The 20,775-nt window shown below is 41.1% G+C and overlaps 1 protein-coding gene across 4 annotated transcripts in view; it reads right to left on the bottom strand.

Annotated features, from left to right (window-relative positions):
* The window catches only part of ZNF827 (zinc finger protein 827), a 126,081-nt gene that overhangs the window by 41,975 nt on the left and 63,331 nt on the right, over nucleotides 1–20,775 (bottom strand). For all 4 annotated transcript variants that reach the window (XM_030564394.1, XM_030564395.1, XM_030564396.1 and 1 more), the window contains 2 exons: nucleotides 5,028–5,267; nucleotides 4,250–4,307 (listed from right to left, as the gene is read on the bottom strand). In XM_030564394.1, the coding sequence (XP_030420254.1) occupies nucleotides 4,250–4,307; nucleotides 5,028–5,267 (298 nt within the window). The remainder of the gene's footprint in view (nucleotides 1–4,249; nucleotides 4,308–5,027; nucleotides 5,268–20,775) is intronic.

Raw genomic sequence — 20,775 nt, 5'->3', positions numbered from 1 at the left:
TGTCTCAACTTGCTGATCTACTTAAAAAGGCAATTTACTTAGAGTGAAGTCAGCATAAAGGGGCAATGCGTGTCCCCCTCTCACACACACGGTGTATGTCTCTGTCTCGCAAAAAAAATTTCTCTGGAACCTAACCCCCCTTATTTACATTAATTTTTATGGGGAAATTGGATTTGCTTAACATCATTTCGCTTAAACTAGCAATTTTCAGGAACATAATTACAATGTTAAGTGAGGAGTTACTGTACATTGTTTTTGAGTGCAGTTATGCAACAAAAAAAATCTACATTTGTAAGTTGCGCTTTCTTGATAAAAACATTGCACTACAGTACTTGTATGAGGTGAACTGAAAAATACTATTTCTTTTGCTTATCATTTTTACAGTGCAAATATTTGTAATAAAAATAAACTGTACACTGTATTCTGTGTTGTAATTGAAATAAATATATTTGGAAATGTAGAAAAACATCCAAAAATATTTTATAAATTTTAATTGGTATTCTATTGTTTAACAGTGCGATTAGAGCTGCGATTAATTGCAATTAATTTTTTATCACAATTAATATTTTTTAGTTAAACGCATTCGTTAATTGTGATTAATCAACAACCCTGATATTTACAAATAATTTGCATGTAACCATAAACATAAGCTTATGGTCAACACTAGGCAGTAGCTGAAGTAGGGCATGGAGCTGCACAAAACTTGACAGCTGAGGCATGTACACATGCAGCCCACTAAACAGTGTACATTACACATTCCCCTCTGTGCCCAAGCCTTAGACAATGTGAGTCTGTTACAGCTGTCAGCCTGTCTGTTTAGCTCAACCTCAGAAATTTTAACTCTGTAGGTCAGTGGTTCTCAAACTGTTGTACTGGTGACTCCTTTCACACAGCAAGCCTCTGAACGTGACTCCCTTAATAAATTAAAAACACTTTTTTATATATTTAACACCACTATAAATGCTGGAGGCAAAGCGGAGCTTGGGATGGAGGCTTACAGCTCACGACCCCCTAGGTAGTAACTGAGGGGTCCCGACTGCCAGTTTAAGAACCCCTGCTGTAGGTCCTCTGTTAAACCTCCAGGGTCCTGGCCAAGACGGTGGCCATCATATAAGCAGGGGCACATATAGGAATCAAAGGGTTGTGAGCCTCAGATGCCCAGGATAAGCTATACTTTGTCCAGAGAAAGTAATCCACTGGTCGGTAAATATTGCGAGCCCCCCTTTTGCCTTATCCACAAAGAATGAATCAGTTATAGCTTCCAACTATAAAGACTAGCTCTTTGTTTCAAGCTCTGGAGGCCACTGGTTTAATCCTGAATGTACTGGTCAAGATGGCAGCCATCATATATGCTAAGGATGTCTGGGGTGCTAGGTAGATGGGTGGGTACTGGAAGTTGTCCGGAAAATGCTAGTGTGTTTAGAATGGGTGGGTGCAGGAGGCTATCTGCAGGTCTGAGGAGCAGCTAAGTGTTAGTGGGTGGAGTTTGCTTTGGCCGAGGTGGTGGTGGTGAGGCTGAGGGAAGGTGCCTGTAGATGTCTGAAAGAAACTGATGGGGAATGAGTGTGGGTGTCGGTTGTGACTGGATGGTGGGGGAAGCTGGCTGAAAATGAGTGGAAGTATATAGGGATGTTACTGGAAGGAAGTAGCCAGAGACTGAGTGTGGATGAGTGAAGGGGAAGCTGTGTGGTTGTGTCTGGAGGATGACAGGAGGAAAGCTGGGGAAGTCTGGAGTCTGTAATGGGCCCCTCAACTTCTGTCTCTGCCACTGCTTCCTCTTCTTGCTCTTGCTGCTGCTGCCATCATCACCACCTCTTCCTGGCTGCTCCTACCCTGCTCAGATCCATCAGGGGGAGCAGCAAAGGAAGGCAGAGAAACTGCCTGTTCAGCAGGCACTACAGCAGTCCCTGGTGAACAGCAGCAGCAATTACAGGTCATTCCTACAGCCCAGCTAAATGCATGACATGTGACAGGGCTGCCAAAGATGTTTCATGCAAGATGCATAACACTGGGCAGTCCTGAGTATTAATTATAAGCTCAACTGATAAGAATCAGGAGCACTAGAACACTTTACTTGGTCATACTAGTCCTTACTTGGTGGTGACTAAATTACAGTAGTCCCTAAAATGTGTTAGATGTTTGTAATGGGATTGGAACCCACTTCTCGCGTGTGCCCCCTTCTGGTTGAGCGTGTCTGTGTTCTTTAGTTCTGGTGACCCCTTTCAGTGGTTCTCAGGCAGGTCTTCAGTGACTCAGGGCTCTGGCCGAGTAACTGTCTTCATGTTAAACAGCACAAACCCCGTCCAGTGTATATGGTCCACCTACCGGTGCCTATCTCAGTACCCCTCTGGTGGTGTCTCTCTCTCTAGCTCTCCCTGGGCTTTGGTCTTTAAGTAGTCCAGCCCTGATATGCGGCTGTATCCCCAGGGCTTCCTCCCTGGAGACACTATCTTCATGCAGCCCTCCCAGGCTCAGTCCCTACTCAGTCCTAGCACCCAGCCAGGAGCTTCCTCAATGCTCCCACAGTCCCTGCTAGCAAACTGTATGGGGCCCTGCTTCTCTTCCAGGCAGCCAGGCCTATAGTACTTTCTTCTCCTGCTCCAAGCAGCAAATAACTACAGGCAGTCCTCAACTTCACAACGTTAAACTTACAACGAACGGCACTTACGACATTTATAAATTATCATGTTTCAACTTTATGATGTCGGTTTTGACTTTACGGGGCTTGACCCGACATTGGTCCTATGGCCCTGATTGGCTGCTTTGCCTGCAGCCACTCTAGCCTGCTTGGAGGACCTCTCCACTGCTCCTTTCCTGGGATGGGTGTGACAGAACCCTGAGGCCTCCAACAGGGGGCCTTTGGGCCTAGTCTACCCCAACTCAGTGTTGTATAAGTATTTGTGAGCTAATACACTCCAAGGCTGGCTGAAGAATGGTAAAAAGTTCCTGTCCATTAAACTTTACAAACTTACTTCCCCTCTAATTGAGCACAGGTATGAGAACATTATGGAAAATAGATTCAAAATAGATGTGAAAATGGCCAGGGAAGTGAAACTTCTTGAGGCAAGCAAATTCTCTCTGGATACTTACACTTCACTGCATACCTTATGCAGTTTAGCTTGTAACATGAATTTGGAATTTCTAGGCTCACAGAGCAAACTATTCATTTGACATGCTGAGATCCCAGCTAGTCTTATCTTAAATATAAGCATAATTAAAATACAAAGTCCTGAAGTTAAGTTAGGTACCAGCTCCCAGAGAATAAGGTCATTATTAATTCAATGTGCCCTTTTGTTTACTTTCTTAAAAAGATTTACAAACAAGTGCTATTCATATACCCCTTTGGATATATATTGTACATAATGTATAACATTCATTCAAACTGAATGGCAGAGTTAGAAGAGGAGGTTTGGCAATACAGTTTTTAAAAAGATTTCCCAGCCTCCATTTACTGAAGAGATCAGGAAGCTCCTTATATCAGGGACACCATTCCTCATTTAAACATAAATGCCTTATGGGCTTGTTCTCATGCACACACTGTACATCAGCCCTCTAAGAACATATAGGCTGGTTGAATCATATATTAGCTGTCTTAATACTCTGCCAATTTTGCCCCATTTTCCTAACCCTGACAGTTAGTCTACATCAAATATTTCATAACCTTTTACCTCTCACAATCTGAATAGACTTTTAAAATTCATACCTGAAATAAACTACAAGGGTTCATCTCAGTGGGACCAAATCACAAAATTAAACTGTTATTTGAGAAGTCTGAGTTTGTCATGAAAATGAATCACAAGACATGGGCCAATACAAAAAAGGTGTTAAAAACTGTACTGTCAGATAATTCCTCACTCACCAATTGTAACAGATATTCTTTTAAATTATAATTTACTGAAATAACATTTTGTTTTGCACTTGAAACTGATTTTCCTAGATTATTTTTTCTGCAAATGTCTACATTTGGTCAGGGAAAAGAAGAATCATTTCCACAGGTAACTCTGGTATGGAGTTTCCCTTGCCAGGGTCCCATCTTGTCTCATTTTATGGCTTCATAATATGCACTGATTTATAGGCCTACTTTTTTCAGTCATATGTTACCTTGGGCACAGAAAACTGTGTTACATGTAGAATATGATATTACAATTGTGAAATGGTGTCATTTTAAAGTATGAACTGCAATGTAAAGTATGAACTGCAAAGTATGAACATGCAATTTATACTGCAGCACTAAATGGATGCTACTTACCTGGTTGTGGTTCTGATGGTGTTATCTTTAGTGTGATTGTGCTCTTTGCTCACCTTTTCTGCAGAAGAACAAAGATAATGTAAATTAGCACAGGAAACCCATTTTTTTCATATTTTTAATTATTTTATATGCTTGCTGATTTATACTACAATACAGGAAAACTTTTATCCAATAATTAGAATGAGCTAAAATCATTAGAATCATTTTTATTTTAAACTGTAACTATCCCAATATTTGTCTTGCTTCATATTTTAGCATCACTATCACAAATCTTGCATTCATTCAATTTATGGCAATGATAACCTTTCTGTGTTCTCCACTGCTTGCCCCCTCTGTGAGTGGGAATCTGTAAAGCAGCCAGAAGAACGATTGATGCTGCAGCCATCAGGTGCTTATTCCAATAGATGTCGTGCACAGAAACCCTCCTTTACTTTATTTTCAGATCTGTATCTACCAGCTGTCAGGAATTATTTAATTAGCTTTCAAGACACAGGAGTTGAACTCTGGCTTTTCCAAAACAGTTAAAATGTTATGAAACTGCCTTGACTGACAACTTGCAAAACCATATTCTAAATAGCTAAAGAATTCTTGGCCAATAGTATGGGGAAGCTTTTGAATTTCAAATGTAAGGCGTAGAAGAAAGTTTCACATTTCTATTATTTTCTATACCATACTAGACTTAACTTTGTGTAAAATCAGAAAAATGTTAGCTATCTTCTTTTGTTCTTTAAATTCCGCTTCCAAATAGCACTGTGGCAGCTATGTCTACTGTCTTTACCTGACAATTGGAAGAGGAGCTCTGAAGCCATCTTCACTGATATATCCTGGCTGAAGAGGTTTCTCTCCGGGAGCATTCGGCCCTCTGGTACCTTTTGTATGTGTTCAGCAATCCCTCTCCCTAATAAAGTGCTGTAACCAACAGTCTGGCTGGGTGAAATTGAGGGCTGGGACTCATGAATGTCAACTTCCATTGGTTCTTCTTTAATCTTTACCACCTGGGTTTCCTTGTAACTTTCAGCTGCAAATATGTTTTAAAATAAACAAAAAGAACAAACAAAATTGCTTAATTCAATTAAAAATTGTCTAAGCAAGTAAGGAGGAATAACAAATATTAGTTTTACATGTTACTAGGGTATCAGCATAAAACAGGACTGAAAGCAAGTAGCGGAGTATAGTGGTACTGGCCTGGTTTAGATTTCTGGAGTGGAGAGGGGGAATTATTATCTACCACATCCATTTTGATTGAATTGGCCTCGTTAGCACTACAAAAAGTAATTTTCCCTCTGCTGATATTCAGCCCCTCTTGTCAACTGTTGGGAATGGACTGCACCCAGCCTGACTGAATTGGCCTTGTTAGCATTGCCCCCCCCCCGCTCACACACACACACTTGGTAAGGTAACTCCCATCTTTTCATGTGCTGTATATTTATGCCCTGCTTACTGTATTTTCCACTCCATGCATCTGATGAAGTGGGTTATATCCCATGAAAGCTTATGCCCAAATAAATTTGTTAATCTCTAAGGTGCCACAAGGACTCGTTGTGGTTTTTACTGATACAAACTAACATGGCTACCCACTCTGAAACCTATCCGAATTATATTCATGAGACTATTTTTCTAAACAGAAATGGGAAGATAGCCCAAAAATGTATTTTTGTTTTTAAAAAACTATAGTTATTTAATTTACTGTCTGTGGGCACAGTCATATTCTAATTGGCCAAGGTTTTTGGTTTTTTTAAATGATGTCACAGCTGTACACCAATTCCCAAAGGCACACAGTTGAAATCTCATCAGATACACAAAGTTATCCTACGCACATGTTAAGAACAAATATATTAGGAGGAACATTATTGTGCCTCCTCTCTTTCTTAAAACCCATTTTCTATAACAGGCATAGGAATTTTCTCTTAAAACACTACAAAACCATAGTACCCTTCCTGCTCGACTCGCCAAGTCCAATTTTCTCTTCTGTCTTCTTCCCCAGTGCCCTAAAACGTGGCCTTCTAAATTAAGAAAATGAGGTGATAATCTAAAAACCAACTCTCAGTTCAGTTTTCTACAGTGTAGGTACACCTAGATTATTCTTGAGTGCTGTGATGCACCTGCAGGACAAAGTGACCATATTCCCTTGAAATACTGGCTCCCCTCTACTTCAAAAGGACCTCAATTGTTCTTCTCATTGACTTACAGTAACCACCAAACCATATCTAAAGGAACTTTTCTGATTTGTAAGTTAACCAATAAGAATGCTTTTTCTCCACAGACCTAACAACCTCCCTCCTACTTTGCTCTGAAAACTGAGAACTGAACAGAAGCAAAACAATGTTGATGCTCTTTGATGTGAGTTGCTTTTGACACAATCCACCATGAGGTGCTGCTTCACCTATATGTCCTGGCAGGAGTGGATTTAAATTGTGCTTAGCTAACTGTGCTTTTTCCTTTCCTTTATCATCACTCAAGGTGATCATAGGCAGTTACTCCATCTTTAGACCTCTGACATATAGTTTCACAAGCCTTAGTTCTGTCACCCTTCTTGTTTAGTATTAGAGGACATCATGAGATAAATATTAGCTATGATGACAGCAATAGATTTGATAATATGTCTCTCTACCTATTTAGATATTTATACAGTCCTCATCACCATGGTATCTGAGGATCTCACAATCATTAACGGATTTGTATCTTCACAATACCCTGGAGCAGGGAAGTATTATTTCCATTTTACAGATGTGGAACTCAGGCACAGGGTAGATAAGCGAATTGTCCAAGTTCACACAGGAAGTCCGTGGCTGAGCCAAGGACTGAATTCTGGTCTCAAGTGTCCTATCTACTAGGCCAGTCTTCTTTCATAAATGCAGCTCTGCAGCTCTTTTACTTAGCACAAAGTGGCCCAGATATTTTAGCATATGTAGGAAATTAGAGCCTGGATAAAGAACACCTGGCTCAAATTGACCCCTGAACAAAGAGAAGTAATACTAATAAGAAAAGAGAAGCTCTCCAAGAAACTAGTAAATTCTGCTTCCTTACCATCTGAAGTCTGGTAGCTAACATTTTGTAACATTTAGTCATGCTAGATTCATGACTAACCCTGGACATCCAAACAGCAGCAATAACCAAAAATGCTGCCTTCCTTCTCTGGCTAGCATGAATCCTTTGTCCATTCCTTTCAGATGATGGAATCTGTCTCAGCAGTCCATGCATTTGTCAGCTTCAGTCTAGAATACTATAACTCCCTATGTGGCTCTAGACAAAAATTCAATCTGCACTGGCTTTTGTTCACTCCAGATTTACTTCACAGTCTGATGCTAATCTATAAAGCCCTTAATAGGACAGGGCCACACTATCTCAGTTATTTGCATTCCAAAACTGGTCAAGGCAACTATAATTGTCCAGCACACGGTACTGGGAGAGCCCTGGTCTACATCAGCATTCCAGCCTTTCAAAGATTCATAGAGTTTAAGGCAAAAAGGGACCATTAGCTCATCTATTCTGACTTCTTGTGTATTGCAGGCCATTAAATTTCATGCAGTTATCCCTAACTTGTAATCACCTCAAAGAATGAAATCAAGTTTATTTGATGTGACCTATTTTCCATAAAACCATGTTGACTAGCATCAATTATATTACTATAACTTAATTATTTACCAATTGAACCTATCGCCTTTTCCATTAAATTTGCCTGTGATTGAGATCACAATAAACCAGTCTATAGTTACTTGGATCATCCCACTTGCTCTTTTTGAATATTGGAAAAACATTAGCTCTCTTCCAGCCTCTGTTAAGAATTAACAGCAGCAGCTCAGAAATCTCCTCAGCCAACTCTTTTTAGACTCCTGAGTGCAAGTTATCTGGGCCTGCTGATTCAAAATGTTTATCCCTAGGAGATGTTGTTTAACATCCTCCTTAGTTACAAATGGACTGAAAAGTACTTCATCTTCCTCATGTGATAGGCGTACATCAAACTGCTTCTTTCTGAATACAAAACAGAAATGTGTGTTGAACACTTCCTGCCTTTTCTGCATCAAACATTTTACTGTCCCCATCTAGTAATGAGCCTATACCATTGCTAGGATTTCTTTTGCCCCCATTGTACTTAAGCTCCTTTTTATAGTCCTTACTGCCAGCTATGGATTTTTCCCTGTTATTAGCTTCCTTTATCAATTTTCCTCATCATGAATTCTAATTTATGCTATTTCCTATTTGTTTCCTCCTTTTTCCATTTGTTAAAATAAATATTTCTAATTGTTGCTTTCACTTTGCCACTGACTAGGGTAGGCTTTTAGCCAAAGTTGTCCTCTCCTTTTTCTTGATTGTGGAATCATGGCTTTTTGATCTAATAAACTCTTCTTACAGAACTTCCAATTTTTGTTGAAATTCTCCTGTCTCAATCTCAATTTTACCTCCCAATCAATTTCATTCATAATTTTCCTCAGTCTTTCCTCATTGTCTGAGTTCACCAGAGCACCATGGTGAGCTGTGTGCGTAGTGTGGCACTAATAGGCATTTGTGGGTCAGAATATTAATTGGTGTAGACTGTTGGAAATCATAGCTGCCACTAATCTGTTCCCGGGGGGGGAGGAGGAGGATACAGCCTACTAGTGAGGTTTGCAAGGGTAGGCAGTTCCTCTTTGCCAATCTTTTCTTCGAAGTGTAAGGATATTAGGGATTTTTTTAAAATAAAAACAACTACCTTATAGCTGTTTCAACTTCAGTTCACCAACAAAAGTTCACTGGTTCAACTAACTTCACTTGGTAGTTACTCTGATTCTGCCTTCCCTGCTTCCCTCTGTGCTAATGAAGGATGTGTTTACATAGTACCTTCCTTGATTTCCATTTTTCTCTAATCTTGGCCATCAAATCTTCAAGCTGTCATGCATTTTGTCCTGAATTCCTAAATATTTACAGAATATTGTAAGGTAGAATAACATGGTTCAGCCATTCACAATGTCATGTAACCCCAGTATAATCCTAGTGTTTTTATGTGGCTTTAGTACAAACATTAAGTTTTCATAGATGAACCTTTTTCTTGCAAGATCAAGTTGACTTATTCACCGATTCCTTTGAATAAGATTGTGGAACTGGAAGCGGAACTGGGTTTTTTCTGTTGTTAAATGGAGAAAAGAGGCTTTATTATTTGCAGCACTAATAGAAATGAAGCTAGCAGTTAACAGCTATTTGGGAATGTTCCAAGAATGATTTACGTGAAGTGTTTTCTTTCCTTTCTTATGACAACCTTTGTGCGTTTTTTGAAAAAAGGCCAAACTGATAAAAATTTCCACCATTCATGATCTACCTGATTTATTTCAGACTTAAGAACATTTTACATTGAGTTCTCAATGGAAAGCCAGGCAGAAATACTATAATTCAATACTATTTTTTGCTCTATCAAGCATATTTCTTCTCTTTCCCTAAAGCTTCTCTCTACCTCTTATTATAAGCCATAGAAAATTGTATCAATGGTGAAGGGTAAAGAATAAAATATAGTGTCTTGAAAGTGAACTTGGAAGGTCTACATCAGTTATTATTAATCAAAATTTCAGGTATCTTGGAAAGCAAATATGTTCCTCAGATGTGTGACATACAGAGTTCTAGCACCAGCCTCCAAATTTAGGTGAAGAGAGACAGGCTAACCTTTGCTGCTCTGCATCTCTTTCAAAATATTCTATTTCTGTTTCCATTCCATACAGTTTAATCCCCTGTCCTGCTTACTCTTTTGACTGAGAGACACCGACATAAGCCGGGTAGAGGAAAGCATGGAATAATACAAGCGCTTTCTTTCTCTCATGATCAGGGGAGACTTCCACAGCTCAAACTAACTTTACACATTTGAAATATTTCTCTCTTCCTTCCCTATCTTATTCTAGGCCCCATTCCAACCTGTCAGAAAAAAACAAACAAACAAACAAACAAACAAAAAACCCCACGAGTCATACCTTAGCCTCTTTCCTAACAACAAAGCAAAGAAAAAGTGATACATAGCTAGACTAATTTTATCACAAGACCTGAGTAAAAGGAAGCACATAGTCACGTTGTCCCAGCAGACGATCAGGGACCATGTTGTCACGCTGAGTCACAACATGGTCTCTGGTTCATTCTTGCCCAGGGGTTAGGTGGTGAAGCAGTATGAGTCAGTCCTACTCCTGGCACAGATTACTGCTACTTCTGCACCTGCTCAGCTTTGCTGGCCCACATGGTCAGGGAGGAAATGATATTGATTCCCTGCCCACTCCCTACCCACTTGCACAGGTGGGAGAGTAGTACCGTGTGGAAGTGGTTTTCCCCTGCATGCAAGGGAGTAAGAGGCCCCTTGCACCACTGCATACCTTTACACCTGGTCAGAATTGGGCCCAATATTATTAGGAATGAAGCTGGCACATTGAAAAGACTAAGATTGAATATGTAACAGAATGACTACTTTGATTTTCCTTTTCTTTTGCATTACACCTGGGTAGCTGGGCAGGGTTAAATTACCATCACGGTTTATGCACTATTCAGATAAACTTTGATGGCAAAATTAACTTGTAGCATGACAGAGCTGTTCTCCTGGTCTCCAAAATATAGTCTGTTGTTCACTTAAAAATACACTGGATGAAGCACCATAAAAATACTGCAGAGAACAACTGTCTATGGGCAGTGGATGGAGTAGATCAGTGATTCTCAAACTTTTTGTACCTGCAACTCCTTTCACACAGCAAGCCTCTGAGTGCAATCCTGCCTCCTTATAAATTAAAAATGGGGGGAGGTAATTTTAATTTAATTCAACTGGGGCTGTCAGCTCCACACATATCAGGGCTGACAGCTGGAATCCTGCCAGGTATGGGGCTGACAGCTTGTCACCCCCAAGAAATAACCTGGTGACCTCATGAGGGGTCACAATCCTGCAGTTTGAGAACCCCTGGACTGGATCGGGGTGGCCAACCTGTGGCTCCGGAGCCATATGCGGCTCCTCAGAAATTAATATGCGGCTCCCAGTATAGGCACCGACTCTGAGGCTGGAGCTACAGGTGCCAACTTTCCAATGTGCTGGGGCTGCTCCCTGCTCAACCCCTGGTTCTGCCCCCACTCCATCCCTTCCCATGCCCTCGCTCCTCCGTACCCTCCGCGCAACCTCCTGCGTGCCACGAAACAGCTGATCAGGTGGTGTGGGGAGGGAGGGGGAAGCGCTGATTGGTGGGGATGCCTGTGGGTGGGAGGCACTTGGAGCTGGGGGTGGGGTGCTGATGGGGGGCTGCTGTCATATTACTGTGGCTTTTTAGCAATGTACATTAGTAAATTCGGGCTCCTTCTCAGGCTCAGGTTGGCCACCCCTGGACTAGATGATCTAATTTTGGACTGATTTTCTGTTGCTAACTTACATGATGCCCAACTAGTTTAACGAAATAAGGGAAAAACTTATTGTGTCTATGAAAGCACTAACAGCAAACCACCAAAGAGTTGTTACTTTACACAGCAGTAAGCCTTTCAATCAGGTGACCCATAAAACCCTCATGTACAGCTATTCATATCAAGAGACGCTATTTTCCACCTCACTCATGAAAATAGAGTACTGCATATGGTTTATTTTGGTCTGAAGTGCACTCATTATAGGTTACACCGTTACAGGCTCTTTTGTGTTCATGAACACATGAAACCGTAAAGTAGTAACGTTGAAAAAAACCAAACCAAACCATAAGGGAGATCCTAACAGTCTAATTGCAGCACAATGCACTGCCATGGTGAGAGTACACAGACCAGCATTCAGCTCCAGAGATTTATCCCAATCCCCCAGGCAGGAGGGCCTGAGAGTTGTGCAGAACTACACTCTAAAGCAACGCCCCTTCTGCTCTCTTCAGAACTAATACTGACTAACTTCAGAAAGACCATGTCCAAGTTTCTTCCATCAAAAGGTTGGGTTGCCACAATGAAGAGCCATTAAGGTAGAAATAAAGTGGAAAAGAGGAAGACAAGTAAAAATGATCACATAAGATTTCATTCCAACAAAATAAGCCTTTACTATGAGTTCATTGCTTCCATAGTATCTTAAAATAGAAATGGAGCTAACTCATGAACTGTCAGCTCATACAAAGTGTAAAATGCCCACCAATGTTAAATTACTGAGATTACACTGCCTACATGCAAAATAAAGTTAGTATCAATATACCCATAAACCTATTTTGCATACCATCTTTCATTTGATGATCTCTAAGCATTTTACACATAGTGGGGAAAATAATACCCACCAATGGCTATTTCTTTCAGGTTACACTTTATAAAAATACATTTTATTTACATAGAGAAAAAAAATTAATCACAATTGCAGTTTTAATCGCACTGTTAAACAATAGAATACCAATTTAAATTTATTAAATATTTTGTTTTTCTACATTTTCAAATATACTGATTTCAGTTACAACAGAGAATACCAAGTGTGCAGTGCTGCCTTTATATTATTTTTATTACAAATATTTGCACTGTAAAAATGATAAACAAATAGTATTTTTCAATTCACCTCAAAAAATACCATAATGCAATCTCTTTATCGTGAAAGTGAAACTTACAAAGGTAGATTTTTTTGTAATGTAACTGCACTCAAAACCAAAACAATGTAAAACTTTAGAGCCTACAAGTCCACCCAGTCCTACTTCTTGTTCAGCCAATCGCTAAGACAAACAAGTTTATTTACATTTACAGGAGATAATGCTGCCGGCTTCTTGTTTACCATATTACCTGAAAGTGAGAACAGGCGTTCGCATGGCATTTTTGTAGCCAGCATTGCAAGGTATTTACGTGACAGATACATTCGTATGCCTCTTCATGCTTCAGCCACCATTCCAAAGAATATGCTTCCATGCCGATGACACTTGTTTAAAAAAATATTACATTCATTAAATTTGTGACTGAACTCCTTGAGAGAGAATAGTATGTCTCCTGCTCTGTTTTACCTGCCTTCTGCCATATATTTCACGTTACAGCAGCCAGTCTCAGATAATAACCAAGCACATGTTGTTCATTTTAAGAATATTTTCATTGCAGATTTGACAATACGCAAAGAAGATACCAATGTGAGATTTCTAAAGATAGCTACATCACTCCACCCAAGGTTTATGAATCTGAAGTGCCTTTCAAAATCTGAGAGGGATGAGGTGTGGAGCATACTTTCAGCAGTCTTAAAATAGCAACACTATGATGTGGAAATTAGAGAACCTGAGCCATCAAAAAAGAAAATCAGCCTTTTGCTGGTGGCATTTAACTCAGATGATGAAAGTGAACATGCGTTGGTCTGCACAGCTTTGGATTGTTATCAAACAGAACCCCTCATTAGCATGGATGCATGTCCTCTAGAATGGTGGTTGAAGAATGAGGGACATGTGAATCTTTAGTGCATCTGGTACATAAATACCTTGCAATGCCATCTACAACAGTGCCATGTGAACGCCTGTTCTCACTTTCAGGTGACATTGTAAACAAGAAGTGGGCAGCATTATCTCCTGCAAATGTAAACAAACTTGTTTGTCTGAACAAGAAGTAGGACTGAGTGGACTTGTAGGTTCTAAAGTTTTCCATTGTTTTATTTTTGAATGCAGTTTTTTTTTGTACATTATTCTACATTTGTAAGTTCAACTTTCATGATAAAGAGATTGTATTACAGTACTTGTATGAGGTGAATTGAAAAATACCATTTCTTTTGGTTTTTATAGCACAAATATTTGTAATAAAAATATAAAGTGAACATGTACATTTTGTATTGTGTTGTAATTGAAATCAAGATATTTGAAAATGTAGAAAATATCCAAAAATATTTAAATAAATGGTGTTCTATTATTGTTTAACAGTGAGATTAATCATGATTAATTTTTTTAAATCGCTTGACAGCCCTACTACATAGTTATTGAAAACGTCATGACTCAGGTAGTAAAGTTTGATGTTCGCAATACCATAAGTCTCCAAAAATTTGGTTTCCAGAATAATTTCAGATATCATACCTCAGACCTAGAATCTTTATGTCTGATAACCAAGAGCCTGAATTACCTGATTATTAGCTGGGATGCCAGTCAGGTTCCCATGCCAACTGGCAATTTTGGGGGAAAAATCTTCCTTGAATGTCTGATAAATTGGATTTATGCATTAGTTTTCACAATCAAGTGAACAGGGGTAACTAGTGGGTCAACTTGTATTGACTTTTCAAAAGTATTCAATATGGTGAATCAGGCATTTTGTTATGCTAATTGTTCTGATTTGCTAGAAATAAACATGCCCTAAAACAGCTTAAATAAACCCTTAATGGTAGGAAACAGTTGGTGAGCCTCAGAGGTTCAGCTTCAGAGCCACAACAAGTAACATCTGATGTTCCCTAGGGCTCTGTGCTTGATGCTTTATTCTGCTGTAACTTTTTTTTTCCTACTGATATTTTATGTAAGGCAATGTTGATAAGGCTGAAATCAATGCAACAGGGTTTTGCATAAAACAACAAAATTGGAAAATGGCTAATGTTTTGAGTTTCCACTTTAACAAAATCCCATGCTGTAGCATTTTATAACTAAAAGATACAATTTAGTAACAACTAGAACTAGAAAAAACTGGCAAAGGGAAGTAAACCACCACCATCAGGCTACATCAGATTCACACAATGCACATTTCACTTCTTTTTAAAATTATAAAACCGTGGATGCTAATTTTAGAGATTCTGATTACAGGATTATCATCCCTTTAAGATTAAAAAAAATATAACTGAAAAGCAGGCGCAGCTCTAGCTTTTTTGCACCCCAAGCACGGCAGGCAGGCTGCCTTTGGCGGCTTGCCTGCAGGAGGTCCGCCAGTCCCACGGCTTTGGCGTACCTGCCGCTGAATTGCCGCCGAAACCGTGGGACCGGCGGACCTCCCACAGGCACGCCGCTGAAGGCTGCCTGAATGCCACCCTCACAGGGACCAGCAGGGCGCCCCCCATGGCTGTTCGCCCCAGGCATGCACTTGAAGCGCTGGTGTCCGGAGCCGCCGCTGCTGAAAAGTGTTTTAAAGTCTACACATGCATTGAGCTATGTTGTTGCTCACACAACACATTCTAATAAATATAGTTCTCTCTTATTTCAAGATTCATCTACTGAACTTCTAGAATTTCTGTGGCTACTTACAGATTCACAAACACTTTGGCTCTTATTCCCCTATCTGACTGCGCTGTGTTCTATACAGGAATAAGCAAAGAAAAGAGGGGGACACAAAGGTGGCTTCATGTGAACTTTGCATCTCCTGGATTCTGGGAGCACACAGGGACTGTATGGCTTCCTGGCAACAGTCAGAGCATCTCCAGAGGCTGCTCTAGTTTGCAGTCTTCTTCAAAGGTTCTGTATGGGTTTCACAGCAGCTCATAACAGCTTGAGTGTGACAATCTTGGGTACATTCCTTCTTCACCCAGCACACTACTATGCTAGGAAACCATAGAGCCATTCCAATGGCCCTATACATCCAGGGAATCCTTTACTCCGGGCAATTCCTCATATCCATATGGCCAGTTTTATCAACTTTGGCTTCTGTATGGTGGTTGAACACTATAGAGGGACAACAGCAGCGCTAAGAATCAGGGCTCCTGCTTTTTGTTTAAACTTTTCTCTGAAAGTTAACAAAGAAGGTACAGTTAAACTGCGGACATTAGCATTTGTTATTCCAAATGACCTCATCTTTTAAATGAGTATGCTTTTCAGAGATGTCAAGATTATACTTACATTAAAAAAAGGAAGGTCAGTTATAATCTTGGATCCAACCTATTTTAAAGATCTATTATCCATTAACATCTACTAAACTTTAAGCTCTGTCCAGTTGTGATTAACATGCTTGTACATCTCTATGCACACAAACTTTTCCAACTAGTGCCTTTTGTAGAAAATTGTAATCTCACAGGACTTCAGATACACATTAGAAAAGTGCCACTTTTGCCAGATGGTGCTGCAGCTCGTGTTTTGCACTGCTGTGTGGAATTCAGCTCAGCTGTCCTTCTTGGCCTCTCTGCTCTTCACATAGGCTAACAAGGTGACATAAAGGTGGCTGGGTTTGCTAAGCGATTCCCTAGAGGGATGCCTGGAGCTGGTTGGTCCTCATAACCAACAACAGTCTGGTCTGCTAACTGATTGTGCCAAAAGTCATTCCCCTTGCTCTAAGAAGCCCTCTACTGGCCAAGAGGGAGCTTCACCCATTAGGTTTAGCCGGGCAAGGAGTAAAGGATATTCAGATTCTCCTCTTGTTGTACCATTTAATAACAGAGCTTCAGGTAAGTTACTGGTTCTTATTCTTGTGAAACTGTATTGGTGTAGAATAGCTGAATGTATGTTATTATACTGACTAACCATTGCATTCTGGTTTCTGTTTGCATCAAGCCACCACTGCGATCAGGTTTCCATATGTTCCACAATATGTCACAATTTTAGGAGCAGACATAGTCTTCGCAGGAAGGTAAATTTATCTGGCTGGTTAGGCCAGACTGGTAAGGAGGAGATTTGTAAGATTTGTGGGTAGCTGGGACCAAAAGACATGTCAGCAGAGACTGTGTGGAGTCTACATAGGCAGACTTTAGGGCAGCAAGGGAGGGCGTTGCCCCCCCCAAAAAAACTGAAAGCCTCAGTGGCAGGCAGTCTGAAGCCTTTTCTACATTGCCACTTTACAGCGCTGAAACTTTCTTGCTCAGGAGTGTGAAAAACACCTTTCTGAGGCAGCAAGTGTAGACAGTGCACTAGTGCTACGCCCCTTGTGGGTTTTTTTAGAACACTGGGAGAGCTCTCTCCCACTGCTGCGTCACAACCACACGTGTCACATTAAAACACTGCCGAGGCAGCGCTTTAGCGTTGCCAGTGTAGACTAGCCCTAAATGATAGAAAGTGTAGATTTTTCTACAGTTGTTTTAGTTGTTGTATTCAAGAGGTGGTAACAAAGTTACTAATATCTCTCTTTGAGAAGATAACTGGAGTTTTTTAGACAAAGGAAATGCAGTAGGTCTGATCTACCTTGATGTCAGTAAGGCACTTGATACAGTTCCATATGAGAAATTATTAGTTAAATTGGAGAAGATGGGGATTAATAATGAGAACTGAAAGGTGGATAAGGAACTGGTTAAAGGGAAGACAACAACAGGTCATACTGAAAGATGAACTCTCAAGTAGAGGAAGGTTACTAGAGGAATTCCTCAGGGATCAGTTTTGGGACCAACATTTTTATTGCTGACCTTGGCACAAAAAATGGGAGTCTGCTAATAACACTTGCAGATGACACAAAGTTGGGAGGCATTTCAATATGAAGGAGGACAAGAATACCATACAAGAAGATCTGTAAACTGGAGTAATAGAAATGGGATGATATTTAATAGTGCAAAGTCATGCATTTAGGGACTAACAACAAGCATTAATTGTGGACCTATCAGTTGGAAGTGACAGTGGAGGAGAAAGAGCTGATCACAGGATAACTATAAGCCATCAATGTGATGCAGCTATGAAAAGGCTAACACAGTCCTGGGGTGCATCCGGCAAGGAATTTCCAGTAGAGACAGGGAAGCGTTAATACAATTATGCAAGGCACTGGTGAGACCTGATCTGGAATACTGTGTGCAGTTCTGGTCTCCCATGTCTAAGATGAATTCAAACTGAACAGGTGCAGAGGGCTACTAGGATGATCTGAGGAATGGAAAATCTATCTTATGAGAAGAGACTCAAAGAACTTGGCTTGTTTAGTCTAACTAATAGAAAGCTGAATGGAGATATGATTACTCTGTATAAATACATCAAAGAGGTGAATACCAGGGAGAGACAGGAGTTATTTAAGTTAAGCATCAATGTGGACCCCAGAACAAATACATATAAACTGGTCATCAGTACGTTTAGACTTGAAATTAGGTGAAGGCTTCTAACCATCAGAAAGGTGAAGTTCTAGAGCAGCCTCCCAAGTGGAGCAGTGAGGGCAAAAAACTTAACTGGCTTCAAGACTGAGCTTGATAAGTTTATAGAGGGGATGGTATGACAGACTGCTTACAATGGCATGTAGCCCATCGGTGATTGCCTGTAGCAAAAAACCCCAACAGCTGGAGATGGGACTCTAGATGGGGATTGCCCTGAGTTACTACAGAGAATTCTTTCCCAGGTATCTGCCTGGTGGGTCTTGCCCACATGCTCAAGTTCTAGCTGATCATCATATTTGGGGCCGGAAAGGAAGTTTCCCTTGGGTCAGATTGGCAGACACTCTGGGGGTTTTCGCCATCCTCTGCAGCATGAGGAATGGGTCACTTGCAGGTTTAAACTAGTGTAAATGGTGAATTCTCTGTAACTTGAAGTCTTTAAATGATGATTTGAGGACTTCAGTAACTCAGCAAGAGGTTAGGGGTCTATTATACAAGTGAGTGGGTGAGGTTCTGTGGCCTGCAAGATGCAGGAGGTCAGACTAGATGATCATGATGGTCCTTTCCAACTTCAGTAAAAGTACCTGAGTAAGAATATACATTACAATTTTAAACCTAACCAGTGTTCTATAAGTGACTTGCCACAAGATGTCAGAATATGTTAATATTAGAGCTGAGTGGGTCTAATATTTATTTAATTTTCTTTCTTGCTATAGGAATTAGATAGAAATATCTGACAGCATTGTAAGTTATGCAAAAACACTAGAGTTTTCAGTTGCCTAAGTAGTCCGTGGAATCACAGTTAAGGTGATGCACCCTCCTCCCCCGCATCTGAAATGGCACTCTGTGGGCAGGCAGGGGAATTTGTCTCCACCCTGCCGACACGCAGCCCCGTTGGCCTGACTGGAGCAGCCGCCTCCCCACATATAGAAGTCAAACTACACCTACGGGAATCTGTCTCAATGATGGCTCTAACCTTCTCTACAGAGGTGGAGCATGGCTTAGTGTAAGCTGTGTCCAGGCCACGGGGGTCCGGATGGTAGCTCTGGTTGGGTAGCTATTTTGACATTGAGGTCTGTCATCCAGGACATCAAAAAAAAAGGCAGCTCATGCTTGGGCTCAGCTATTAGACACCCTTTGTTACAAAGACTCCTGCCGTTTGTTTGCATTCTTCATGGTGGTTTATTTAATAAAGACAAACATGAGAAACAGACATACCCAAACTTACTGTTACTTGCACCTAAGTGGCACCTTAATTAGTGGCCTTATCCAAAACCTACTGAATGCAATGAACAGCATCCCTTTGACTCAGCGGGCTTTGAAAGGACCTGCAGACCTTCACTCAGGTGATTTATTCTCACTTCCATGCACAAACGATTTAATTCAAACAGTGAAAGTCAACAGCAATGCAAGAAGTGAAGAATGTCCTTGTTAATCATTTCAAATTTTAAAAAGCAGCAAAGACTCCTGTGGCACCTTATAGACTAATAGACATATTGGAGCATGAGCTTTCATGGGTGAATACCCACTTTGTCAGATGCATGTGCTGGTAAAATGTGCCCTGTGCTCCTCCTGAGTCCTCTGGCCCGTGTTCGCAGCACTCCTGCCACCTGCATCTCCCAACTGCTCCCCTGAGGCTGCGGGTGAGCTTCCTTCTCTGCTCTCCTGCTCCCCACAGCTTCTACCTCCGCAGTCCCGTTCCCATGGAGCAGCCCCTCCACAGGGGGTGCACTGGTGCTGAGCTGCCTGAGTGCCCAGCCCTGGGGCCCTCTGTTGCTGGGGGGGCCCCATGCCAGGGCACTATGTGTTTCATGGTAAATCTGCCCTTGATGATGATTCCTTCTGGCCTTAAAGTATATAAGTGGAGGCGCCGGGGATGAGGGAAGGGGGAGGAAGATTGTAGAGAGCAAGCCTGCCCAGCACTCACCCACATCAGTGGTTCCTGGACCCAGCTCCCTGCTCCAGGTGTTGAACTGGTTACAGCACCACCCAGGTTTGGCCTGGCCATCCCCTGGCAATTGACCACCCTCCATCATCACCGCTCACTAAAATTGGGTCACATTTGAGTGGTACTGCAACCCTCTGTGCCAGGTTGCAACACCCATAATGGGGAGCCAGGCTCAGCCCCAGGGAATTGGAGCAGCTGCTGCAGGGTGAGTTGGGGTGGGCTTACTCTCCAATACCTCCACCCAAAGGACCTCCTCTCCTAACCGGGCCCACAATCCATTTAGAACCTTCCTGTGACGCACTGATCTGCCATTTGGGAAACACTGTATTAGACCTTGGTGTGCTGAAAGAGAATTCTAGGTATTAACATGCAATCAGCTTGCCATGCATCTCTTTTTCCATACTCAGTATCCTGAAAACAGTGTTTTTTTTCCCACCAGAAACTAAATTTGCAATCAAATGAGTTTTTCTCCCCTGCAATTAGGCACTATATTTCGACCATTGCCTGCTCTTTGGCTGAGTCATTAAGGGTGTTATGAAACATGACATGTCCCATCCCCAGATAGAAGTCCATTACTACTCATGTTCTTTTGGGGCTACATATTTATGAAATTGGCACGGAAAAGCCTGTTAAGTTAAATGAATGTACCATGGCCTGATATGAACTTTTAACTGCAATGTAGACATTCTGGCTTGAGCTGAGCTCTGGGAGTCTCCCTCCTTGCATGGT

The sequence above is a fragment of the Gopherus evgoodei genome, chromosome 5 (genome assembly GCF_007399415.2).
Source record: "Gopherus evgoodei ecotype Sinaloan lineage chromosome 5, rGopEvg1_v1.p, whole genome shotgun sequence".
NCBI lineage: Eukaryota > Metazoa > Chordata > Testudines > Testudinidae > Gopherus > Gopherus evgoodei.
The sequence above is the reverse complement of the archived record's forward strand: the minus strand, read 5'-3'. Positions and strand labels throughout refer to the sequence as shown.